This window comes from Papio anubis, chromosome 14, assembly GCF_008728515.1.
Source record: "Papio anubis isolate 15944 chromosome 14, Panubis1.0, whole genome shotgun sequence".
Taxonomy (NCBI): domain Eukaryota; kingdom Metazoa; phylum Chordata; class Mammalia; order Primates; family Cercopithecidae; genus Papio; species Papio anubis.
In genome coordinates, this window is record NC_044989.1 from 39,895,318 (window position 1) to 39,922,318 (window position 27,001).

Consider the following 27,001-nt stretch of genomic DNA (forward strand, 5'->3'; position numbering starts at 1 on the left):
CCTTTCCCTTCTCTACTTAAACTCACTCCCTAGGAGATTTCATGAAACTAAATGTTCTCTATACCAGTGATGCTCAACCTCTCCCGTAAACTCCAGATTTGGATACTGAGGTACTAACTTGATATCTTCACTTAGAGTCTAATAATTGTGTGAAATTTAACAGGTCCTAAACTCTAACTTGATCCACCATCCATCTTCCCCACCTCAGTAATGACAACTCCATCCTCTAGCTGCTTAAGCCAGAAAGCCTAGAATGTTCTCTCTCATACTCCACATCCAATCCGACAACAAATTCTGTTGGCTCTGTCTGCCAAATATATATCTGACCTTCTCTCAACACCTCCTTGAATACCACCTTGGACCAGGCCACTGTCATTTCTTACCTGGATTATAACTGGAGTTGCCACAGTATCCTAATTAGTCTCTTTGTTTCCATCCTGCCCTCACTAAAGTCTAAGGGGAATCCTTTCAAAAACGAAGATTTATGCAGTTACCTGGTGCCACAGAGAACCTTTAAAACACACACACAAACAGTGGAGCACTTCCATTTTTTAAATGAAATCTTATAGAAAATGCCCTCTTAAGTGAAAATACATAAAAGTGGAGCTGGGAGTGCAACAGCGGTCCAATGGCCAACTCAGTACTCCCTCCCTCATGCCTACAACGTGCTTTGGAGAATGTAAAGGGATTGAAAACGCACTGCTCTGGAACAACTTACGAAGCAATTTCAGTTTTCTTAAAGGTTTCAAAGAAATAGCATTCTTAAAGAAATTAGGGATCATGAAAGCCTGCAGTCTAGTCACCCTTTAGTTTGCTTTAGAAACTTGTGTCTCCTACGCAGAGTCCTATTAAAAACCTTGGCAGAACAGCAAACAACTATGAGATCTCAAGAATCAACAAGACAATTTCTTCTTTGGGGATGCTTTACTATGCTTTTATGCAAGTTATCCTAGTATTTTCTTCTGTTGATACTCATCTTTACTACTTTTCCACTACAACAAAATTTTTAAAATAATATTATGTTCCTCCTGATTTTAAGTTTGATATTGGGAACTATCTACTACCTATCACTGTCAACAGAATACAATGTTCTTAACTGGGAATTAAATGCACTCATGATTTAAGGGAGAGATATATATTTGGGGAACAGGGAATAAAACAAGGAATAGTTTTTAAAAATAGTCTAAATACCATGGACCTCAGGAAGATATTATTATTATTATTATTATTTTTTGAGATGGAGTCTTGCTCTGTTGCCCAGGTTGGAATATGGTGGCACGATCTCAGCTCACTGCAAGCTCTGCCTCCCGGGTTCACGTCATTCTCCTGCCTCAGCCTCCCGAGTAGCTGGGACTACAGGCGCCCACCACCATGCCCAGCTAATTTTTTGTATTTTTAGTACAGACAGGGTTTCACCATGTTAGCCAGGATGGTCTAGATTTCCTGACCTTGTGATTCGCCCGCCTTGGCCTCCCAAAGTGCTGGGATTACAGGTGTGAGCCACTGCACCTGGCTGAAAATACTATTTTGATTGGTCTCAGTAGACTTGATTCCTAGTCACGTGTGTCACTGCTGACTCCCCTTCATTAAACAGGGGTTAATACTTTCCCTCTACCTCACAGGGTGACCAACTGTCCTGGTTTACTCCAGACTTTGCTGATTTTAGCACTGCAAGTCCTGGTTTAGCAAATTGGGATGGATAGTTAGCTTACTCCTACGTATCTCAGGGATACTATCTAACGTGAGGCAATAATATTTCATATAGTTTATTAAAAAGAAATTCAAAGAATTATTACACTGCTTATTTTATGGCTATATTAATTGATCACTGGTTCTGATATGAGAAATGGTTCAGATGCAACAAATACTTTTTTTTTCTCTTTTTAACACACACATTTTAAGTCATGCTTTACATGCTTATTGTTTCACTTCCCAATTATGAACCCTTTGAAAATAAAATGGTTACACTATTAGAAGTAAACTCAGTATTAGTCCCACAGATATATTACAGGGTAAAACCAACCTTTACATACTGAGTCTTGTTTTGTATGATTCTAAATATATTTACATTGTTCATTTCCTCAATTGTTTTGCATTTTTAGTAGCTTACCTATAACAGAGACTTTAAGTAATTCGATTTTATCCTCAAGGCCTGCAGCTTTCAGATTGTCCCAAGTACCTAGTAACTGTGAGTCGCTGACATCAGCACCTACATAATACACATCCTATGGGGAAAGAAAGAATATTTTAAGCATAAATAAAATTATTACACATTTTATGTAGTTAAGAAAATCAACTTGCATTTTCTCAAATGATGGAAGTGAAATTAGTAGATTTTAAATTAAGGCCAAAACACATTTAGGGTATTCTTTTAAAATGATAATATCAAAAAATGTAAAGTTTATGTTAAAATTTTAAAAATCTGTGAATATTTTACAATGACAAATGTGTAAAGAATTTGAGGATTAGTATAATCTAGGTCATGACTAATGATTAGAATTCTGTCATATTTTCCTAAATTCATAGTATTTAAATAAATAACACAGCAATTTAATCCTTCACAATCTATTTTGAGTATAGTGAATAACTCACATAATTAAAAAGAATAATCCCAAAATAGACACTCTACTTGTAAATAATTGGTGATTATACTATATATACTGATTAAAGTAGATAAATTGCTTGCTTTACCAAACTTCAGAACTTACTGGCCATTCTTTAGCAGCTTCCAAAAGTATTGTTCCAAGTCCGCACATTGGATCTAAAACAAATGCACCAGCCTGCAGACAGAAATATTAATTTGGTATTATTAAGACTACTATAGTAGGTATTATAAAAGAAACCTAAACTTGAGGAATCAATATTTCAAGAGGAAAGGTTACTTTTTACACTTTATTAAGAATTTCAGGTACTTAAAGCCCTAATGCAGGAGTGTGTTCGGCAGGTTTATAAATTAGGAAGAAGGCCATTCTGGCCAAAGCCCAGGAAAAGGTAGTGAAAGCCCCAGAGAGGGAACAAGGGGATTCTGTGAAGATGGACTGGGTTATGCTGCATGTTGTAACAACCCCCAAATCCTAGGGGTTTAAAACAAGTAGCTCACACTGTATGCCCACATTAGGGCACCTGGGGCCTCTGCTCCTCACTCTGGAACCCAAACTGACGAGCAATCATCATCTTGAGTGCTGCCATCACTGTGGCAGAGGGAAAGAAAGCATGACAAATTGTCCACTGGCTCAGAAAGGTGCCACCTGAAAGCGATGCACATCACTTCCACCAGTATTAACTGTTAGTCACATGGCACACAGTGTCAAGGGGCCAGGAGGGTATAATCCTATCTGTACCTGGGAGAAAAACAGGAAACTGGGAGAAAAAACGACTTACTCCCACTCTGAAAATCACAGCATGCCAGATCTCATAGGTGGTGTAAGGATTCTGGTTCTATTCTGAAGGATGGGAAACTATTGGAGGGTTTGAGGACAGCAGTCCTATGACATTACATTTCAAAGGGATCATTTTGGCTATTCTGCAGAGGACAGACCATAGAAGGGTAAGAGCGCTAGAGAGTCCAGTCAAGAGATGATGGTGGCTTGAGTTAAGAATGGAATTGGTGGATGTGGTAAGAAATGGTTGGATTCTAGACATATTTTAAAAGGTGGAGCCAAAAATGGATGGGATGTGGAATGTTAATGAAAGACAACAGTCTGGAATGCCTAAAATTTTTGAGCTGAGCAACTGGAAGAACAGAGTTGCCTGTTACTGACATAGGAAGAGTTGGGGAGAAGACACTTTGGGGGAGACAAGAGTATAGTTCTGGCCTTGTTAATTTTGAGATACCTCTTAGACCTCTAAGTGTGAATGTCAAGTGAGTCACTGGACATGAGTCTACAGTTCAAGGGAGAGGTTCAGGCTACAGATAGGAATTTAGGAACAGTCAGTGCCAGTCCGCTTATAAATGATATTTAAAGCATCAGAACTGGATGTGATCATCTAGAAAGCAAGAGAAGTTTAACAAGAGAAGTCTATGAATTGGCCCCTGGTGATCTCTGAAGTTCAGATGTTTGGAAGAGGATCAGCCACACACACTGAGAAGCAGCTCATTCTGATAATAGGAGCAGAACCTAGAGTAGTGGTCCTGAAACAAAGTGAAGAAACTGCTTCAAGAAGGAGAGTGATCAGTGTCGAAGTGACAGGCGGGTAAGTGAGACGAGCAGTTTCAGTGGAGTGTTGGTGATGAAAGCCCCATGGAGGCTGCTATATGAGAGAATGGGAAGAAAGGAGGTAGAGACAGCCAATGTAGATAATTATTTTAAAGACTTTTTCTGTAAAGGGAAGCAGAAAAGGGGGTGGTGGCTGAAGGGATGTATGGCTTCAGCGGGGGGTTTTCATTTTTTTAAGTTGAAAGATATTTCGGCAGGTGTACATACTGATGGGGATGACCCAGTAGAAGGAAAAATTCCTAAGTCTATAAGAGGGAATGGAATCTGGCACACAAGCATTAGCGTGGAACAAGGACAGTTCCCTTATTGTAACAACAATAAGGCAGAGTATGTAGGCATAGATTCTGGTATGTTGGTAGACTTGGTGAGGAGAACATGTAGAAGTTCTCTTCTGATTCTATTATTTAAGTCAAATAAGAAGGAAGGGAGCTTGAGAATAGCGTAAACCTGGGAGGCGGAGCTTGCAGTGAGCAGAGATCGCACCACTGCAGTCCAGCTTGGGCGACAGAGCAAGACTCCGTCTCAAAAAAAAAAAAGGGGGGGGGGGGAAAGGGATAAAAAGAAGGAAGAGTTAAAAGTATGGGCAAGGAAATGACTATTTTTAAAATCCAAGCTGTGAAGGAGGGATGAGCACAGGTGGTAAGAACAGAGGTTGGGTCAAATGACTAGAGGGCCCTGTGGGGTTAAAGATTTGTGTTCGGGTAGCAGAGGAAGTAAATAGGAAAGAGGAGGTAGTTAAGAACAAGATTCCTGAAACTGAGATTTCTGGAAGAGATACCCTTCTGGGTATGACAAGGTCTAGGATGTGACTACAACAGATGAATAGGGAAGCCAAGAAATGAAGAGTAAGATTACTGAATGGTTACAGAGACCAAAGAATCATGATGCAATAATGGCCTGTACTCTTACAGGAATGAGAGGGAGAGAGCTCTGATTGGGGTGATCTGATGGCATGTGCTTCAAAGGCACTGTGAGGTTCTGGGCAGAAGGAAGAAAATAATTGTCTAGAAGGGGCAAGAAGGAGCAAGCAGGAACGTACCCCACTGTCAGGCTCAGTGGTGCTCGAGATAGGGGAGAAAAAACATCCACCACTTGTTATGTCTACAGAGGAAGCAGAGTCCTCAGGGGACAGCCAGGTTTCAGCCACAGCCATATGGTACCTAATGGAAAGAAACAAAATGTTCTTCAGGAGACAGAAGCCTTCCCTGGTACTAAATTTTAAAGAGAGTATCATACAAATCCCCCATGAAGGGGCAGTAAGGAGCAGAAGGAAAAATTTAAATGGAAATTTTGTTGTTAAATTGTTAACAGTATGAGAACCCATTTTTATTAGGATCTCAAATGTGCCATACACTGTGCTCCTTCTCTCCCATGATCTGTGTTCAATGATATAATCTGACCTAAAGTATTTTTAAACGGCTTTATTTTACCTTAGGACCTTTTCTTGCCATGACACTTGTAGACACAGACTGAGGTAGAGAAGTATTTCTGCATACTTATAACAACATTTAAGATTTATAGAACTTGATTTCCCTTGTTATGATATGTAGGAAGGAGAACAGTTTATAGTACACATGATAAATAACAAACATCCCATTTTTAAATTTCATTTTTAGTGGCACTGGCCTACCCAAGACTGAGCTGTCTGTGTACTGCTCTGGGTACTAAGCTCCAAAGAGGGAAATGGATCAGGTTGGATACTAGGGTCACTCAGACTGTGGGTCACTACCACATTCCCTCCAAAAGAACTCTACCATGCCATTTCCCAGGTTCTTTAACAGACCTCCTTGGCCTGTGGTCACATTGAGAGACACATTTCTTACTTTTTGTAGTCTCAGGGAAAATTCACAGTAAGGAAAAGTTTTATCAAGCACTATCTTTGGATATTTTTGATCATTTACTTTTGACTTTTCTGAAAAACATGTTTATATTAAAACAAAGGTAACATTTCAAATATGTAGGTGATTATGTAAATTTATACTTAAATACAAACTGGTGAAACCACTGGCAGTTTGGGAAAAAATTAACCATACCTCTTTCTTTATACTAAAAAAATCTGAACTAAAGATTTAAACCAAACAAACAAATAAAATCATGGGTTCTGGGTACCTGGTAATCTGAAAGAGGCTCCCTCCTCCACTCTCAACTCTAAGCTTTCTGCTTCTGCTGAGCCAAGTGATGCTCAGACCTAGAGGCAACTGGTGCTAAGAGAAGCCCAAGGCTCCGTCACAGTCCCAGAAAAAGGAACGTGTGTGATGGGACCTCCCTGCTGTGGGTTGGGTAGTGATTAGAGAACAGCAGTGGAACCCAGAGGGGAGAATCAGTGGAACTAGGGAAGAGCTTGGTCTTCAGAGATCTATGGACCCAAAGAGAGGTCAGTGACTAGAGAAGTTTCCTCCAGGTATCTCAGCAGGACTGATAGATTCTCCTTACACTGCTGAGCCTGGGGTGCCAGACATCCATTTGCCTTTTACCATTTATAGGATTCTGGCTGTTTAAAATACTTAACAGTCACATTTTAGCCCCAGCAAGCTAAAACAAAACACACGAACAAACAAAAGCCAACGGCACATCTGAAAAAAAAGGAAGAGGTCCCTCAGTAGTTTTAGAGTAAATACGCAGAATAATCAGAACACACACCTAGTAAAATAGAATTACTAATTACTGGAGGACACGGATCAATATTTGAATAAAAGAAGAGCTTTCAGAGATATTCAAATGTGACACACATACCTTTATGAAGCTAAAAAGCCATATTTTTAATCTAAAAATATAAATAAAATAGAGCATGTCTCTGTGACTCTTGTTGTAATTTGGAAGATAATGTTCAAGAATAACTCAAAATGCAAATATAAAGAGATGGAAATCATGTCAAAAGGGTAGGAGACTTGGAGGATAGAACCAGGAAGCTTAACACGTTCCTAATAGGAATTTCAGAAGTAGGAAAGAGAGACTAGCTTAAAGTTAAATTCGTTAAATAGTCGAGTCAATAATTAAATAATGGAAGAAAAAGTGCTCAGGCCGGAGAAGTAAAAATAAATAATAATTTTTATAATTATTATATATTCCAAATAGTAATTATAGTTCTAGTTATTAACTATAATTTTGGTATTAATAATTATAGTTATATTTATTATTATTACCAAAATGGCAGCTAATACTTAGAAACTTTCTGAATGTTAGGCACTGTTCTAATCACTTTATTAATGCTAATTCATTTAATCTTATCATGATCCCATGAGATGTTACTACTCTTTTCATCTTGCAAATGAGAAACTGAGGCACAAAGATGTTAAGTATCCTGCCCAAAGCTTCCCAGCCAGTAAGTGGTGGCCAGAATCTAAGACTCACCAAGGTCTGGGCTAAATAGAAAAGACATATACATAAGCATGTTCTGGTGACATTCCTGGGCTTTAAGATTAAAGACAAACACCTTACAAGTTTCCAAAAACAAGGAATCACGTAGTTATAAATGAAAATAAAAGAAAAATCCAATTGGCATGGTCTGCTCATCTGTGCCACCGGAAGCTAAATGACAATGGAATAGCATCTACAGACCTTTGAGAGAAAAGAACTGCAATTCAGGAATCCTATACCCAGCCAAGATAGGTATACCCAGATAACAGGAAGAAATTTGAAGATACAAAGAAATTCCGACAGTATATCATTAAATACCACATTTGAGAAAAATACCTAAGATAAGACTTTACCCAAGCAACAAGTAAACCAGAGCAGAAGCCTCAAACAGGGCAAGACAAATGATTAGCAAGTAACTTGATCAAACTAGCAAAAATAAGAGAAGGAAACAAAGTGTGAGAAGTTAGGAATAGAATAAAAATAGGAAGAATATAATCAAGTCTATCTGTCACAACATTTACTGAATTCTCTCACTGAAAGACCATCAGAGTGGGGTAAAAATAGCTGTGTGTTTGTAGGAAAATATGTAAAGCTGAAAAAAAAAGCAGTGGCAAAGAAATATTAGGCTGATGCAAACAAAAAGGAATGAAAATATTAGTAAGACAGTGAGACTTAAATTTAAACTTAACCAAGATAAATAGGACTTAAGTAACAAAAGGCACACTTCACAATGATGTATTGACAGTCACGAACATGTATATACCAAGTCACACGGCAGCTGAATAATTCAACAACTCATAAAAATGCAAAAACTTAAAAAAATACAATATAATGAGATTTCAAAAACTTCTTTGAAAATGGAGCAGAGAAACACACGGTAAGTAAAAATAATGGAGAACATTTCTTCACTAGAAGATAAAATCATCTTACGTCCATAGAACATTTACAAAAATTGACCAAGATCTTGGTCACAGGAAAAAACTTAAAATTTAAGAATCAGAGGTTTTACAGGCCACATTTTCTAACTGTGACACAAAACATTAGAAATAATGAAATGTAGCTAACTTCTGACTCAGCCTTTTCACAGCCAAAATACTCTCAGAAGTTCAATATATAAAAGCATTACTGCAGCAGTTTGTAAGTATAATGGCAAAAAGAAAAGAAGTTAAATAAAAAGCGTTAAGAAAAGAAAAAGCAAGTAATACAAATATCCATCAGTAAGAGACCGTATAAGTTAATTATGAAAATAACTTTGCTATTAACAGGAAGGAAAACATTTTTCTTACCTTAATGTCAGCGAGAGATGCCATTGCCCACGCTATGGTAGATCGCAGTCCAGCTGTCTTGATGTAAGCTCTGCTGGCTAAAGGAACCCTACAAAGAAAAGAATCTGATTATATATTATTACACATTGAACAAGATATAAAAATGATTTACCTGTTCAAATCTGAGAATCATTTAAACATATTCATCCAACATACACTAAAGTATTCCCTAAGTTAGAGAATGTTTCAATCTTATTACAAAAATTCCTTCTCTAATGGGCACCTTGTCTACCCAGCCAGTGTGGAATTTCAGAAAGTTAAATTTTTAGACAACTGAAATTTACACTCTCATGTATTTCATGTATAAAAATGTAATTACACATGAGGAAAATCTTTCTTATACTTCCCTGTCTTCCCAGAGTAGACCTTTTTTTGCTGTCTGAAGTCATGAAGGGGAATATACTATTTTGTGATATAAATGTAGTATGGGAAGTAGAACTGAAGGGATGCTAACCCTTAAAATCTATTTTCTATAAAAAGTCCCTTTTGTAGGTCTGGTTTTTGGTTATTTGCATCTTCCCCAAAAGATGAAATGAAACATGACATTGCACTGTCTAAAATAATTTACTGGATGATGGGCCAAACCAGACATCTCCCAAATCAGTTCACTGGTCTCCAACAAGCATCACTTCACACTTTATCCTCCAACTCATCAATGCCACCATCACATCAATGTTTCCAGATTTGATAGAAATTTTCAAAATGTCATCTATCATTTATATCTTTCCAATGCAATGAACAAGCAGAATCTCCTTGGAAATTTCAACTTTCCAGGCTTTTCTAGTTCACTTCTACAATTTGTTGGTAAGATATGAAGACGTGATGTCAAGAACGTGTGCTGGTTTGTTTTGGGGTAGGCTTGTTCCAAAACCACCAAGAGAGGTCTTCTACGAACTTTACGGAAAGCCACGATGTTCTTCAAACCCTCCTTCAAGTTGTTCAACAGAATTCTAGGTATGTGAATGTTAAACATTTATTTCTTTCAGAATTTTGTCTCTCATTTTTCTTTGACTTTAACTTATCCTGTTTTTGTATTTGTTGCAAGCCTCTTAAAATCTGAGAACTAAATGACATATCCCTTTAAAGTAAAAGTGTAATTGTATACTTACTAATATAATGAGGAAGTTCTACATCGCAAACCCGTGGGAGTTTGGCTTTTTAATAAGGTTTTTTCAAGAAATAATTCACATTGTAAACAGTACTGTACACATACATTTGGAATCAGGGATGTAAACTGGCAGGTAGAAACACTATAAAATATTTTGGCCAGTGAATTTTGCTTCTGCAGGGAGAGCTTAGCAATTATCTTGCTACAAAACACAGTTTGCATTCTAGATACCAAAGCTATAATACACCGTTTACATTCTAGATGCCAAAACTATAAAACAGAGTTTGCATTCTAGATACCAAAAAGGGAGATGCGTATGGAAAACCAGTTTTGTCCATATATATGAAAAAAATGCTCTTCTAAGCAGCAGGAATTTATATGGAACCTTTCAAAGTTTCAACAACTATGTATATATTTTTGCTAATAGAAGTTTTTATGGGACATAATTCTGTCAATATTTGACAAAAGTGAATGTTTACATTTTGCTTAAACCTGGGCAAAATTATCTCATTACTTCAACAAAAGGGCCCCATTATACCAGCATAATACAATTATTCAGAAGAAGGCATGTTCAGAAATAAACTCCTAGAAAATAAAAATAATGCTCTACTTTCACAGAATCTAGCTAACGTACACCGTTCAAAAATAAATGTGGTTTTTGATCTTCTTCTCTGCATGTGTGCATTTCTTTTTTATTCTCTTGTACACCTTGTACCACCAAGACAAAGATGTCCTAATCTATATCTATAGCCTAGACTTGTTACCTGAACCCCCAGATCTTTATCGTCAAATATGTACTTCAACATTTTTATGTGGAAGATAAGTAGTACAAAGTCAACAGGTATAAACTGAATACACTCTCCTGGATTTCACATATTGGTATGTTTCTTCATTTTCTTGTGCCACCTTACTACCCATATATTGGGTACCATAATCTAACTCTTCAGTCTAGACTTGTCACCTGAACTCTAGATCTGTAACTTCAAATATCTACTGGGACATTTTTCACTGAATACACTGTTTTCTTTTGCTACATTTTGTATCTCAGTGACTAATACCAGTATTTACTAATTGTTCAAATCAGAAATCTGAAATTATTCTAGACCCCTTAACTACTTTTTGATTTCATGGCCTTTTTGCTACCTCCAAGAGTTTAAATCCTCTCATTCTCTCTTTTTATTTCTCTTTCATTTAAAAATATTTTTTTCTTGGTAATTTTTTTGAAATCAGAAATCTGATCACTTCACTCTTCTGCTTCAAATTCTTATTGCTTTTAGGATAAAATCCAAGCTGTTTAACATACTTACAAGGCACTTCATGGCTTATTTCTAATTTTCTACCACTTTCTCTATGTCCCATCTACACTGAAACTACCTGCCATGCCCCATGTAAATCCAGCTTCCTTATACCTTGTGCCTTTGCACAGATTCCTTGCCGTAATATCCTTTCCTTCTCTTGTCCACATGACATACCCTTTCTTATTGCTGTCAAGTCTCCTCTTAGGGACAATCTTTTATCTTTTTGCTCACAGGTCCTCAATTAGAGTTAGGTTCTCTTTCCTAACTCTAGTCAAGCATTTATCACAGATCTGTGCTACCACTGGATTGAATTCCTTGAAATTAATACTCATCTTTTTTGTCTTTGAACTTTGGGCGTCTAGCACAATTTTTTCGCATACAGTAAGTGTACAACTGATGCTTCAACTAAAATTAATTGAACTCATCTTACTCCAGTAAATGTCTCTGCCCTCCCCTCCTACTTGCTGAACTGTTTCAAAAATAAAAAAGTTGAAATTTATTCAATGATTACTGTGTCCTAGAAACAGTAGCAAAGATTTTCATGTGGGTTATCTCATTTAATTCCAAGGATGAAGCTATAAAGTAGGTACTATTATTTTCTTGATTTTATAGCAGAGAAATATGATAATTTGTCTAAACTTGCAGAGTTATAAGAATTTGTGAAGACAGAATTCAAGTCCACAGTTCTTATCTGCTATGCTATACTGTAGTAGGTGATGCGTATAGTGTGGCACCAGCTATAAAACAGTTAATACTTCATGGGGCTATTGATATCCAAATGGTTTTTTCTTTAAAGAAAGTAAAGCTCAAAATATGAACAATGTCTTTAGGAACTTGGGACAAATTTTTATGTGATCCTCTAACTTCATGGCTGCTCTCTACTTTGTTTCATCATTTCTGACTTTATTCTGTTGTTAGGTCACCAGGTTGCAGTTTCTGATATCCACTGTCACTTCTCTTGTCCAGTGCTATGTGTTGTGCAAGTCTTCATGTCTCCCCTTTTCATGTCCCAGCAAATTGTTCTTTTTAGTCAACTCATCACTGAGACTGCTTCCTTCCTACACTGAGGTAGTCAAACTGACTAAACACAGAGCATCTATTGTAACCTCATTTTCAACCAGTGCTCACTCAAGGTCTGAGTCTGAATTTTCAGATACATTATCTTTTATTTGTAAACTTTAAGGTACATTATCAATTATTATTTGAAATGCCATGGCATGACATCTTGAATGTTTCTAGCAAGCATTAAAATAATTTTAAATAATCAAATACCTTTTAAAAACATTAAGGTTATACTAGTTAAAGAGCACAAAATTTAGCATTTTTATATATAATAATTTAAAAATGAGTTATTTTATTTGGTGGTAAGAATCTAATTAATACCACCTCAGCACTGCTAGGGGTAAGATACTCTTCCTAAATTTTTTTGTTTTCTGGAGACGGAGTCTTGCTGTCACCTAGGCTGGAGTACAGTGGTGCAATTTTGGCTCACGGCCACCTCTGCCTCCCAGGTTCAAGTGATTCTCCTGCCTCAGCCTCCTGAGTAGCTGGGATTATAGGCACCCACCACCATACCCAGCTAATTTTTGTATTTTTAGTAGAGACAGGATTTCACCATGTTGGTCAGGCTGGTCTCGAACTTCTGACCTCGTGATCTGCTTGCCTCAGCCTCCCAAAGAGCTGGGATTACAGGCATGAGCCACTGCGCCTGGTATCTAAGTAAATTTTTTAGATGCTTAGGCTCACTTTTTGGGGGTCAAAATATTTTAAAAAATTAACTACTTTATAAATTTAAAAATGCATATATTTTATATTTTGCTTGTTTTGCTAGTGTTTCCTACTTTTGTCTTGGTGACCATCAATAATTATACTTATTATTATAATTGCTGAAATATGTCCATCTTTTAGTTTTCCCCACCCTTTCTGTCTTTAAAATTGTCATAGAATTTTAAAAAGCCAGATAGGCAAAATTGTTCAATTAAAGGCACTGGAGTAGGGCAGCCTAGAAGCATTTTAGGTGTAGTTATAGGGCTGTGAAAATCATTTAATAATAGAACTAGATATAATTTTCAGTATTAATCATGTAATCAGTAGATTACCATGACCAAATATTTCCCAGCTCTAACTGGTCAGTTCAAATCATACCCACTAAGTTCCATGAAAATATTTTATTGTCTTAAGCAAAGAATTCAAATGCTTTGCCTTTAGCCTTCTCTGTTATATCAATGCTTCATTCATGCTATAAATAAAAAACATAAGTTCTCAATTTAACAATATGTCCTATGGGACAAACTTGAAGCTTAGAATATCCACCTGAACACAGGAATCCCCACCACAGAGTAAACGTCATTTAGATGTATAAAGATCTGAAAGAATAAACACAGAAGTTAGAATGGAATAAGAAACATCATTACCAAAGTACCGACAATTTGAAATTTCCATTTTAAACTTACATGACCTATGTTTTAAAAAGAAACTCCAAGGCCTTATTCATCATATCTAGAAAAAAAATGTTCTATAATCTTTTTCTTAAGCAGAAGGAAACTAAACTTTAAGTACATTTCATAGAAAAATGCTGAGGTCAATTTGTTATACAGGAGAGTCATGTTACAAAGAACTCAAAACCAACTTTCTTCCTAGAGATTCTCGGAATCATCATAACTGGACCAGACTTCGATATTTTGCGTTAGAGAAGATTTTCTAAATCCACCCTAATTCTAACCTCAAATAGGATGCGAAGCCACACAGGGCTATCAGAGGCTGCAAATACTTTCAGGGTAACAGAAAACTTTGTTTAGGTCAAATATATGGCAGCAAGGGTGCTCTCTTCTCTATAGGTAAGTTTCTGTCTCTTTATTTTCTTTCTTCTGTTAGTTCAAGAAGAGTATTTAAGTGCCCCACATTATAATTAGTAGCCAACACAAATTTTAAAAGCTAGAATCTTTCTTTTGTAGCCTGATAAGGTTTACAGAATATTTTAAATGCTGTTTCGAATCTCAAGAATATCTGGTCCCTGACAGTTTCATTCCAAGATAACTTTAAATATTAGCAGCTTAATCAGAATTATTCCAAAATTGATTACTTTCATCAAGAAAAGACTTACCTGGAGTGATTCCATTTGGTCAATTTAATTACTTGATTAACTGATACATCACAGCTAAACTTCCCAATTTTATACATTATGCATTTTAGCAAAATTATTAGAATTATTTTCTATTGACAATTTATTCTAAAGATATGACATGTTTACATACTGACTGTTATTAAGAATAGCCTCTCCCACTATAAATGTTTTCCTATCAATTTTGCAGAAGGAAATTTGTTGAGATTTCATTCTTCTGTCAATTTTTTAGTCCTAAATTTTACTACATATGATTTTTGTGTTTCCAATTTTGTGTTAATTATTTCTATCCATAATAGCTATTAATTACATTAAATGGCTGATAGGAATTGAATTTGCTATATTTATTCATGAGATAATCTATGAGAAAAGCAATTCTGAGACAACGAGAGACTCAGGGAGATGGGGACGAGAAAGCCACAGAGAAGAGATGATTAAGAATTGGAAAGGGGCAGGTAAGAGAAAGATACTTGTATGTCAAAACATTCTTGGGATCAAAATGTTTAGTATGACAAACAATAAAAAATATATACCAGGCATTTTTTTTAAAGTGAAAAATGTCAGACAAAAGCAAATCTAAAAATAAAACAACACACAATGTTCTGATTTGTACAGTTATTACTCCATTTAAACCTACATAACAAGTGATAAATAAATTTATGAATTAATCATGAAAATTATTGGTTATATGTCAACTTTATAAGATGGCTTTCAAAAAATAGCAAAGAATATTTTTTGTTTCCCCATACAAATAGTTGTTCCAATTAAAAATAGTGTAATCTTATTAAATTAATTTTGGAAAATAAAAACATAATCCCATATCCGTAACAAAGCTACTATTAACACATACTATTGAATTTTGTGCAGGACTTTTGTTGTTATCCATTTTTCAACATTAGCTAAAGTTTTTTAAATCATAGATTGTGTCTATTATAGAGACTATAGAGAACATCGCTGTAACCTCATAATAATAAATGTTTTTTCTTCAACTGTGACCAGATAACTTCATTCCAAAAAATCTTTTCTTGGAGTTTGGATAAGATATTTTCACAGTGAAAACTGCTGGCAAAACTATCTGTACTATTGTAATACTAAAGACAATATGGACTGCTGGATCCCTATCGATATACTTTTTACAACTTTAAAATAAAACGGAAAGGTATGATAAGAATACAGGACACGGTCTTTAAAGAATTAGGTTACAAGTATATAAAATAAAACAAATACTCATTACCTCTAATTTTGGATTCCTCAAATCTGCTTTCCACCCAAAGTGTTTCATAATAGCAATTCCAATTACTCTTCCTACCTCCTGGAAAAGTAGCAAGTTAAAGAAAAGAATACTAAAACTGAAAATTTTAAGTTTAAATGTAAGCAAAACTAACAGAGTAGCCTATAAGAAAATCAAGTCAGGCTATCTGACAGTAATTTAGAGTTCTGATATTAAAATCGTACATGAAAGCATTTTCTATTCCAGGCAGTAAGGCTGTATTTTATCTGCCCTAGCCCCCAATACGCTCCATGGCATTAACGTCTACTCATGCATAATCTCTATTCTTGTAATTTTAGGCATATGAAATAACTAGATTATGACCTGATAAATATGATCATTCTGGGTTTCAGGAAACAGATGCAAGCTGAAAGATAACTACTTCAGCTACTATAAGCCTATGTGTTTAAAAATTACCAGATTAGTATCATTAGACTCACCCTTTAGGGTCTGACTGATTTTAAGGTTGATAAAGTATTCAGACCAATGGCCTTTAACATCACTGAACTTTGTAAGGGCCAACTGATGAGGTTTGGTGATGGCCAATTTGTGGTGTTCACTCTTCTCTATATTGCTGAGACTTCACGTGCATTTGCAGTCTAGGTCCTGGTGACAATCCCATGTACAGGACCTGTGCAGAGTAGCCACTGAATAAGCACAAAGCTGAACTGAAGAGAAACCCCAAAAGCTGAGGACTATGGTATCAGGATTTCCAAATACAAAGGACATCTGTAGATTTAAGGAAATTTTTAGGCACAAAGTATAAGAAAGGAATTACTTGGAATGGCATACCATTCCTCTTAAACATCTGAGGGAAAATTAAAAGGAAAATGTAGTTTTAAAGATATTTAATTCCATAAGAACTAATTGTCTGGGCCTAGTTATTCGTTCTGTGAGAGGTTTGCATCTCATTTTCAATCTAAAGAGTAAGTAATTCTTTAAAAAAAAAATGGGACCCACAGGCCAGGTGCGGTGGCTCCTGCCTGTAATCCCAGCACTTTGGGAGGCTGAGGTGGGTGGATTACTTGAGGTCAGGAGTTCAAGACCAGCCTGACCAATGTGAAACCGTCTCTACTAAAAATACAAAAATTAGCTGGGTGTGGTGGCGCACACCTGTGATCCCAGCTACTCAGGAGGCTGAGGCAAGGGAATCACCTGAACCTGGGAGGCGGAGGTTGCAGTGAGCCAGATCGTGCCACTGTATTCCAGCCTGGGCGACAGACTCCACTTTGGGATGCAAGCATACCTGTGCAGTTAGGGCCTTTCCAATAGTTCCACTGCAGCGACAAGATACTCTGAAAGTCAAGTCCTTCTGATTATGAGTATCAATTGCTTTCTCTATGTCATTCCGAAATTCTTCTTCTTGAAAGTTTTCACTTTTAGTGGTAAAATCTCTTTGCTCCAGAGTTTCTTCTTCTATTTGTTTTTCCAGCTGGCAGTCCCTATTCTCTTCTATCTTTTGCATTTGTTCTATTTTTAATTTCTTTGCAATTATGATTTCATTTTCTCCCACTTTTCTTTTTAGTTGGTTATCATCTCTCTGAGAAAGTTTTTCCTTTTTTGCATCAAGTTCAAGAAGATTTTTCCAGATTGAAATGGCATTCAACCAACTTCCTGGATCTTCATTTATAAGTCTTTGCATTTCGTTAAGTAGTTTTCCTAGATAAGAAAAATCTTGTTGATCCTATATTGAAGCTTTAAAGGCTATCTATTATAATCATCACCCCCAAATTCCATTACCTTTATTTCTTTGAATTTTTATTAAATTGCTACATGAATAACTTCACTTCCATTTGGAGTTTATATTCCATTTACCATAAGAATATTGTGCAGAATAAAGTTCATTCTTATATTGCATATATAGCATCCACACTGTGTTAAAATTTCTATAGAATTACCATATAATAACCTAGAAAGATTATTTGTGCTATGGTAATATATGTATCTCTTCAACATATACATAGACCTAGAGTGTATATCAACCCTTAAATAATGGTGATCTTGCCTATAAAAATTAAGTTTTTATAAGAAAAGAATAAATTGAAAAACTCAGCTCAGAAACAGAGGAGCTGAATCTTGGGCCTGTTACATTTTAGCCCACACCATATTAATAAGTATATTATAGTGCGTTTCCATAAAGTAACTCACAATCCATTCATAGCTTAGCATACTCCCAGTATGCTCAGCAAAGTTTAATCTTCTCTTGATGAACCAGGGTCATTAAGATGATCCAAAAATTACTGTAGTTCCTTAAAGATGAATGTGTGTAGAGTACTGGGAGGAATTATATTTACCCCACAGTATAATACTTTGGGATTTGCTTTAAAACAATTTTTTCTGCTTGGTCTTGATTTCTTGCCATTTGCATCTTTCTTAAAATAGTTTATTATAGGCTATAAATACATGATCTCTTATGTAATTCAAATTGAAGTTTAAGGCAGCGTTTAAACCTGCAGTGTCTGACCATGTTTTGTTGTTTTTATCAAGATTCATATGTTGTTTTAGTAGCATATTTATAAAATTTAGAGAGTGGACAAGAAATCTCTTATGCCCCCTTTACCTCTAATGCTTGATAAGCGGGCATAAGTTTATCAAAAACATTTAAGGTCCCAGAAATAAAAATATTTACTATGCAGTATTTTTCCAATTATATCACACAGTTAAAATGTACAATATGACGATTTTCACTGATTTACTATTAAAATAACGCATTTTGGATTACTGCATGTTTCTAAATCCAAATGCAACTGACCATATATATCTCTAAAGAAGGTACCTGATCATAATTCTCGAAGAAATGTGGCTTAAGACATTAAACTCTCATAAAAAAGGCAGCACACAGTTTGCAAAGAGAAGAAATATTCTACTACAATCAAGTGATAATATTCAGGAAATACAGAAAAATACATAATTAATGATCCCACACATGTCAATGAATATTAAAGTATAAAATGGCTACATATTAATTATCAAGCAGAAAATGTTGGAGTACAATGTGTCATGTTTTGTAAAAGCAACACACATATGGATATGCCATACCTTTACTTACAGAAGAAATAAGTGGAAACTGCTTTTTAATCAGCAAAAATAATCTTTCGGCAGATTTTAATTTCTTCAACATATTCAAATCAGAACAGGTGGTGAAAAAAACCTTTCCTGAAATATATTCAACCTAGAAATAAAAAAAACAGCTTTCAATGTAGTCCAGTGTCAGTGTAAAAATGGTATTTTTTCCCTCTTAAGGTACAGCATTTAAATTAAAAATAAAAATAACCATTTCTGAAGTATCTACTATTTGTCAGGCTCTGTACTAGGAACTCTGAATAAGTACTTTCCTCCTCACCCTTATAACAACCCTCTAAGGTAGATCCTATACCACCAAAAGTAGACAAAGGTATAATGTACTAGACAATTAGGTGTCTAGCCCAAGGTGGATATTTATTGAAGACTTACCTGTAGGCTACCAGGAAGCATAAAACATATATTCTGAATAATAGACACACACTGACATACACATTAAAACATAAGATTTATAAGACAATAACTTGAATTAAACCCAGAAGAAAACTAAAAGTTTTAACATTATAATGCATTGACAAGCTGTAAGTACACTAAGTAGAAATGAATATGAAAGCCGACATTACAAAGAGTCTTCGGAAAGAATCCTGTAAGGTTTGGGAAGAAGGATTCTAATAAAAGAACAAGGGGCAGATGCAGAAGTGGGAATGAAAACCTGGCTGAAGTAAACTGTAAGCAACATTTGCTGTATTATGCTGATTGATAGTGTCAGGTGGATGGATGATGTAGTTTAGGCCAGCCTGACAAATGGTCATGAAATTTTGAGTACCATGAATGGTAATGGTCAACCATTATAGACTTTTGATGAAAACTGTGACAGCACTGAATTAGCTGACAGAAAAAATTACTTTACAAGAGGCATAAAGGACTGAGTGTAGAATGTGATGCTAGAGGGAGAAGCAGGTTACTGAGGTAGAAATGACGAGATACTTGGCTGCAGAAACTGGATAACGAGTAGAAGCAAGACATATGCATCAAACAGAAACAGGTTTTGGAGAAAGGATGGATATGTGGCAAGAGAAGGAAAATGAAAAGAGCACTGACTCACAGGAAGCCTAATATGCTGTGACAAAGGGTGCTCAATACCAATGGAATCTTAACTCTTTTAGGGTCAACCCAACCCTTTTAAGTCCAGGATGGATGTGGGCTCTCTTGGAGCTCTCTTTTTAGCAATGGCCAACAATTGAATAGCATGGTTCTAAATAATCTCCTAGAACTCAGACACCAGGGACTGTGGGGTTTCTTGTGTTAAGGCAGCTACCATCCATGGGTACTTGAACTCCAAGGGTTTTTGCTTGTTTTGGATCTGACAAGATCTAATTAAACTCTTGGAATGGTAATTTCTGGGGTTGCTACTCCAGGCTGATGAAAGAGAATCTCTCCTGAAGAAGCCCTAGATTGGCACCAATTAAAACTCAAATAGCTTACAGCAATGCAGCTGACCAAAATAGATGGAGGAACAGACAATGACACTATGGGAGGAAGCAGGGAATGAAAAGAACATTTAGGAATCAATATATAAGGGGATAGTGAAGTAACCAAAACCAGAACTTCTGGTTTCTAGAATTTACTTCTTTCTTATTACATAGGTGACATTTCCCCAAAACTAAAGTATATACTTCAAAATGCTTAGAAACTTGAAAACAAAGTTTTAAAAAGTAAATTATCAAAAATTCGTAAGTTAGCTGACGTAAGACTATAGTTGATACTAAAGCCATCGCAGAACAATTTAACTGACGAAATACTTTGCCAAGATTCTGGGGGAACAGGACTAAATATTTTACTGAAAATGTATGGTTTTAAGTTTCAAATTCTGTAAACAAGTAAAATGATGCGCAAAGATCTAGACCAGTGACTTTAACCTACGTAGTCAGTGATCTAGATATTATAGTTACTTAATTGTACGAAGATCTTCTTTTCTTATTCAAATATCAAGGGAAGCATTTTATCTGATGAGCTTTCTCTAACATATATATATATAAAATATATTTATATTTTAAAAATGTATATTTACATTTAAATATATATATATTTCCCCCTGGGGCCAGTGGTTTCCAAAAAGAATATGACTATCAAGTTAATTAAGAGGACCCAAAAAGTTTATTTAGAACATCAGATCATAAGAATAGTATGTTAGTGCAGTAAAATGCCAAATACATTCTCAAAACCCAAAACTGCAACATTATTCTAAGAATTATACATTCTCAAAACCAAAAGCAGCAACATTATTCTATGAATTATCATAAGGCCTACATTTCTTTTAGAAGTAATAAACATGTTATCAGAAGTAGAGCAGGTCCTTGAATAACACTGTTTTGGTTTTGTTCAACATTGTTTCATCATGATATTGATAAGAAAAAATACCAATTCCCAGCCAGGGCTACTGTCCAGGTGAACCATGTCTGCATGGGTTTTCCCTGAGTACCCCAGTTTCCTCTGACATCTCAGAGTGTGCCTGTTATGTCACTGGTATGTTTACATGGTCCCAGTGCAAGTAAATGTGGGTGCGTGTGAGTGCGCCGGGGAATGGGATGGCATCCTATGCAGGGCTGGTTCCCACCTTGTCCCCTGAGCTGCCAGGATAGGCCCTGGCCAGTGACAACCATGGAATAACTGAACTGGAATAGATGGATAAATAATTATCCTACTTGTTTTTATCAATCTTTCTTAAATGTATGTATAGCTTACATTTATTTCAATGTTTAATATTAGAAGAGTTATTTCAGCATTTACTATTAGAAGTGTTCTAAATAACCTCTTTATTTAGAAGTCTGAGAAATTTTTGCGACTAGAAATATACTGTAGGAACTCTTGTTTATTTCAATTAGCCTATGGTAAAAATGATTTAATTATACATCCTTTTGCTTGAAGTCAAAGTTTCCAGGAACCTACTGATGACATTAAATGAAGACTTACTGTAGTTTAATAAATTGTAAAATAGTAGTAACTGTGAGAATCAAATAATCCTATCTGTGAATGCACTTAAACAGTTCACTCTTTGTGAAGATAGGTATTATATCTTAAAACAGTAGGGAGAATTAATTTTAGTGCTTATGATTTCAAGAACTGCTGAAGCTACTAATTCTCTTTTTCTTTAGTTTATTTCTTGTAACTATTCATATTTAATTACAACACTCAGGGAGAAATAAGGCATTTGCAATATTTTGTTCTCAAGTTTCTCACCTGAAAATTTATTTATATATACAATCTAGTTTTTTCTATCTAGAATTAAATCATAACCAAGTGTCTAAAAACACCTGGTTTTATGTATAACACTTCCGAAGATGAAATAACAGCCTTTATTAAGTAATAACAGCTCTATTTTCTACTAGATTATCTAAACATTATTTTTCCTTTCTTTTAAAATTCATGGATTCAAATTTAACACCAAGATTAAAAGTTTAAATCTAGGGTGAATGTGGTAGCTCACGCCTATAATTCCAGTGCTTTGGGAGGCCCAAGTGGGAGGACTGCTTGAGCCCAGGAGTTTGAGACCAGCCTGGACAACACAGTGAGACCCTGTCTGTACAAAAAGTAAATGGGCATGGTGGCATGTGCTTGTAGTCCAAGAGGCTACTTGGAAGGGTAAGGTGGGAGGATTGCGTGAGCTGGGGAAATAAGGTTGCAGTGATCTGTGATCACACCACTGTTCTTTAGCCTGAGTGATAGAGCCTGATCCTGTGACAATTTTTTTTTAAAAGTTTAAATCTAGGCAAAAACATATCATGATATAGGGAGGTACCAAAGGTCTCCTAATTCTACAGAGGCCAGTTTCAGAACTAATTTGAAAGTGCTAAGTGATGGGTTAATGTGGTGTTTGAGTTTGTTTTGGTTTATTTTAGAAGAAGGAATTCAAAAATATGTTTCACTTAATTTGTAAAAAGGACATTCAGCTGGGCATGGTAGCTAATGCCTGTAATCCCAGCACTTTGGGAGGCCAAGGTGGGCGGATCACTTGAAGTCCGGAGTTCAAGACCAGCCTGGCCAATATGTTTAGTAGAAACCCTGTCTCTACTAAAGATACAAAAATTAGCTAGGCACCTGTAATCCCAGCTACTTGGGAGGCTGAGGCAGGAGAATTGCTTGAATCTGGGAGGTGGAGGTTGCAGTGAGCCAAGATCACGCCACTGCACTCCAGCCTGGGTGACAGAGTAAGACTCTGTCAAAAAAAAAAAAAAGAGGCATTCAATTTAAAGTGAATGCAGAGAATCTTTAAGGCAACCTTATGCAATTATTCCATTAAATGAAAATAACTATGAAATAATCTGACTTTCTGCTTAACTCGACCCCACTACCCTCGACTGTGATGACACCATTAAAAAAACAAAAATTTACGTGGCCTATTCAGGACCTGTGTTAATAGTGTTTGATATGTGAGTTTACAAAGACCAATGAATCAACTGACAGGACTTTTCTGGTGAACTGACATTAGAGACATCTCTACAACATTCAATTTTATCTTAAAATAACTGTTCCTACTATTAGTCTTACAATAAATAGCAGTACTTAATACATTAAACATCATTATAAAGTAAAGCTTAATTTTTCTCAATATATTAATTTCTTCAAAGTAGTCTAAGTGATCCGTGTTTGTAGATACGTAAATTAAATATTTAACATCATCCAGGGACTTATGAAGAAATTTGCCATACAACCAGAAGGGAGAAAAAACATCAAACTTGAATCTGACCAAGTTCTAGATACAACTTACAGGATTTCAACTTGTAGGAAATACAGAGGATAGAGGAACATGTTAAACTACACCATGCAGACTCAGCATACTATTTTTTTTCTTTTTTTTTTTTTTTTTTTGAGATGGAGTCTTGCTCTGTTGCCCAGGCTGGACTGCAGTGGCGTGATCTTGGCTCACTGCAACCTCCGCCTCCAGGGTTCAAGCAATTCTCCTGCCTCAGCCTCTTGAATAGCCAGGACTACAGGTGTGCACCACCACACCTGGCTAACTTTTTGTATTTTTAGTAGAGGCGGGGTTTCACCATGTTGGCCAGGCTGGTCTTGAACTCCTGACCTCAGGTAATCTGCCCACCTTGGCCTCCCAAAGCGCTGGGATTACAGGCATGAGTCACCGCACCAGGCTAGATTCAGCATACTATTTTGTTTACTTTTGTATATTTCTGAAATTCTCCATGATAGAAAGCTAAAGAGAATACACAGGAAATTTTCCACTGCAAGCTGTGTGTTGGAGTTACCTGGGAGGGCAGCATGTTTTCATGTTAAAATGGTATCACCTGGGCTTACCAGCCGCCCTGTTAAAAGAAAACCTTTTGGGGCTGGCACCCAGAAATACTCATTTTCAACTAGCTTCCCCAGTGATTCTTATGTTCATCAAAATTGGAAAAACACTGATTAAAATGAGGTGATTACTTTCTTAAACAATCATTCTTGAATTAATCTGTTTTGTAAATTTAGATTTTAGAATATTAACTTCCTTGATGTGATCCAAAGTTTCTAACACTCTCTTGTCACTAAAAGAATGTTTTAAGTATTACTATACAACTCATTGCATGGGAACTAAAATTTATTGAGCACCAACTATTTGCTAGGCATCATGCTACCTGTGCTATCTTTGTTTCAGTGATTACATTAATCCTTTAAAGTAGCTATCATCTCTATTTTACATTCAAGACAATTGAGGCTCAGAAATTTGAGTAATTTGCCCAAAGTTACATATCTACTACAGAAATATATAAGATCTGCACACAGGTCTTTTGATTCTAAAGCCCATACATACTCTACCATGGTGTTACAGAAATAAACTACATCCAATGTTCCAGGGCAGATTCCCACGGTAACTTAGCCTAGTGGTAAAGCACACAGGCTTTAAAACTAGAAAGGCTCCAGATACAAGTCCCAATCTTCTCTTTTTTTGTAAAATATGGAGGTAAAAGTCTATTACATAGGAGTCTTTTGAGGATTAAATCATAACATGCACATAGCTTGTCTAACATTTTAAGTGCTTAATAAATGTTAGTTGTCATCACTGTTATTTCAGTATTGCCTTAACTTTGAGAGTTCACTTTGTATCAGAGCAACTGAGGTGGAATTTCAGAGATTATCTGTTCAGATCCCATTTCCGGACCTATCTATCCTTCAAACATACAAGAGCAGAATATGGAAATTCCCAAATCTACTGGCATTTAATTACTCTCACTGTCACAAAGTTTTCCCTATAGGTAATTGAATTTTCTTCCTGGTAATAAAGTTTTCCCAATTTCATTTGTCTTTAGAGAAGATGGAGAACAAGCAGAGAGTCTTTCTTTTTTCTAATAAACCTACATATTCAACTGGGCCAAGCCATCTCTCTTTCACACCAAGCACTCTAAGTCAGCATTTGAAAAAACAAACCAGCGCAGCCCTATGTCATGGGCCTGGTTTGAACGTGATTATATACTCATTCTTGATTTCCCAGCTCAGGTTTGAATCCCATCTTTGCGATTTTCTAGTTGCATGATTTGAATAAATTATTGGACTTACCTGTGCTTCATTTTTCTCATCTGTTAAATGTGGAACACCTACCTTATAGGGCTGTTGTGAAAAGTACGCAAATAAATGTAGGGAAAAGATCTAAGAACACATGCCTGACACATATTAAATGTTCAATAAATGTCAGTAGTTACTATATATTGTTGCTTTTTTAGATTAGCTACATTCAATACTCTATTAAATTCTGTGACCCAAAACACAGGTGGCAGGCAGTCTAATAAAACTGACATAATTCTTCATGACTCCAACTCTTCACTGCAGAAACTCCTTTTGTGGGCTTCCCACACTGTAGAAGCTGCCAGGGTGGAGGGGTTAATTTCATTTAGCAAGCTCTCTTTTCCAAGAGCACACCACTCACACTGTCCCATGTACCCCGATACCTTTTCTATTATACCTTCATCCTCTACTTTCAAGAAACCAGTTTTCAACGTTCTAAAACCTAAACCAATGCTTAAAAACTTTGTTCATTTCACGGAAATCAACAACAGATAACCATGAGGCCCGCAAGAGTATATTATTTTTCTGGCTGCTATTTACTGCGCGTTTAAAGTGTACTTTGCATACGCTATGTCATTTAATCCTCACAACAATCCTATGAAGTAAAACACAATCACTGTCAAGAAACTAACAAAAAGTCAGGTAACTGAACTTGGAGATCATCTTTGCATTTAAAGAACGAAGGGTTCTAACTCTGCCAGGCCAGATTCTAATTACAGGCACTACTAAGTACTTTAAAGAATGCAGGAAATAACTTGCCTCAACACCTCTCTTAAAAACTTGAGCCCTGAGAAATGAGGAACTGGATTTGCTATGCAAGGAAAGAAAGGAATGGTGGCTTCCCTCGGCCATAGCGGAAGCGCCTGCCAGTTAACCTCGGGGGGCGGCGACCGTCGCGTGGAACAGAGAGGGGCGCCGGCGTCGCTTTCCCGCGTGCACGACTGGCCTCGGGTGGGCAACGGGGCAGGGGCAGGGCCGCCCACCTTCCCAGGCGCGCAGCGAGGCCCACTCACCTCCGTGGCCGCCAGCCGCGCCCGCACCTCGCGCATCAGGAACGGCTCCAGGCCGCGACCCGCGGTGCAGAAGAATCGGGCGCCGGCCTCAGTTCCGGACCCCGGCTCTCCACGCACCTCCGACATGGCGGCTGGGGCGCGCCCCCGCGGCTTCAGGTCACGTGGCCTCGGGCGCGCGCGGCTCGCTCCCGGAGGCGGCGCGCAGGGGCGGGTGGTGCCAAAGGCGGGGTGGTGAGGGAGAGCCCGGGAGGGTCGTATCAGCCCGCCGTGGCCCCTATGGGTCTTCCTGGTTGACCATATGTCCCCTCCTTCATTAGGCGCACCGAAATGGGTTAGAATCATAGGTGGAAGGGCTAGAATGGATAATTCAGTCCTGTTGCCTTATTTTGTAGATTGAGGAAATTAATGCCCAGAGAGGTCAAGAGACAGCGAGTTAGCAGCACAGCTGAGGCTGGAGCCTAGATTTCTCCCTATGTAACATAATGCCTTTTCTTCTGTTCCTCCCAACTCCGTCCTCTTCCTGTCCTTCATTCCTCTCTTCTACTCTTCTCATAGAAGGAGCCCTGGTCTGTTTTCACAAAGAATTGGGCCAAACCTGTGAATCTCCAGGACGGAGAGCAGAAGTTCCTGTTCTCTAACAAATGTCTGCGTTCTGAAACAGCTCATTTCTTGCACTGCTTATTAACCATCCAACCATAGATGAATGAATGTGCCAT

At 36.8% G+C, this 27,001-nt stretch overlaps 1 protein-coding gene and 2 long non-coding RNA genes across 20 annotated transcripts in view; 2 read left to right on the plus strand and 1 right to left on the minus strand.

The window, feature by feature from the left end:
- Nucleotides 1–26,459, minus strand: part of THUMPD2 (THUMP domain containing 2) — a 55,076-nt gene extending 28,617 nt beyond the window's left edge. For 7 of the 17 annotated variants that reach the window (XR_001894048.3, XR_001894047.3, XR_001894043.3 and 4 more), the window contains exons 1-8: nt 26,286–26,454; nt 18,736–18,868; nt 16,943–17,355; nt 15,661–15,738; nt 13,619–13,671; nt 8,861–8,948; nt 2,709–2,780; nt 2,111–2,225 (exon numbers count right to left, since the gene is read on the minus strand). Coding sequence is in view for 9 of the 17 variants with exons in the window: in XM_017947450.3 (XP_017802939.2) it covers nt 2,111–2,225; nt 2,709–2,780; nt 8,861–8,948; nt 13,619–13,671; nt 15,661–15,738; nt 16,943–17,355; nt 18,736–18,868; nt 26,286–26,411 (1,078 nt within the window). In the remaining 8 variants the exon portion in view is untranslated. Of the gene's footprint in view, nt 1–2,110; nt 2,226–2,708; nt 2,781–5,256; nt 5,378–8,860; nt 8,949–13,618; nt 13,672–15,660; nt 15,739–16,136; nt 16,426–16,942; nt 17,356–18,735; nt 18,869–26,031; nt 26,251–26,285 lie in introns of those variants that run through there. The other 10 variants (XR_004178234.1, XR_004178233.1, XM_017947454.2 and 7 more) reach the window with 10 other exon arrangements.
- LOC116270269 lies at nt 5,350–9,658 on the plus strand. The gene is made up of 3 exons (XR_004178237.1): nt 5,350–5,425; nt 8,441–8,451; nt 9,646–9,658. It is a non-coding gene; the product is annotated as an uncharacterized LOC116270269 (long non-coding RNA).
- Nucleotides 9,767–15,875, plus strand: LOC116270268. 2 transcript variants are annotated; one of them, XR_004178236.1, is made up of 4 exons: nt 9,767–9,853; nt 13,946–14,142; nt 14,726–14,881; nt 15,426–15,875. It is a non-coding gene; the product is annotated as an uncharacterized LOC116270268 (long non-coding RNA). The 2 variants fall into 2 exon arrangements; XR_004178235.1 differs by having other exon boundaries at nt 13,946–14,881.
- Nucleotides 26,460–27,001: the final 542 nt, after the last annotated feature.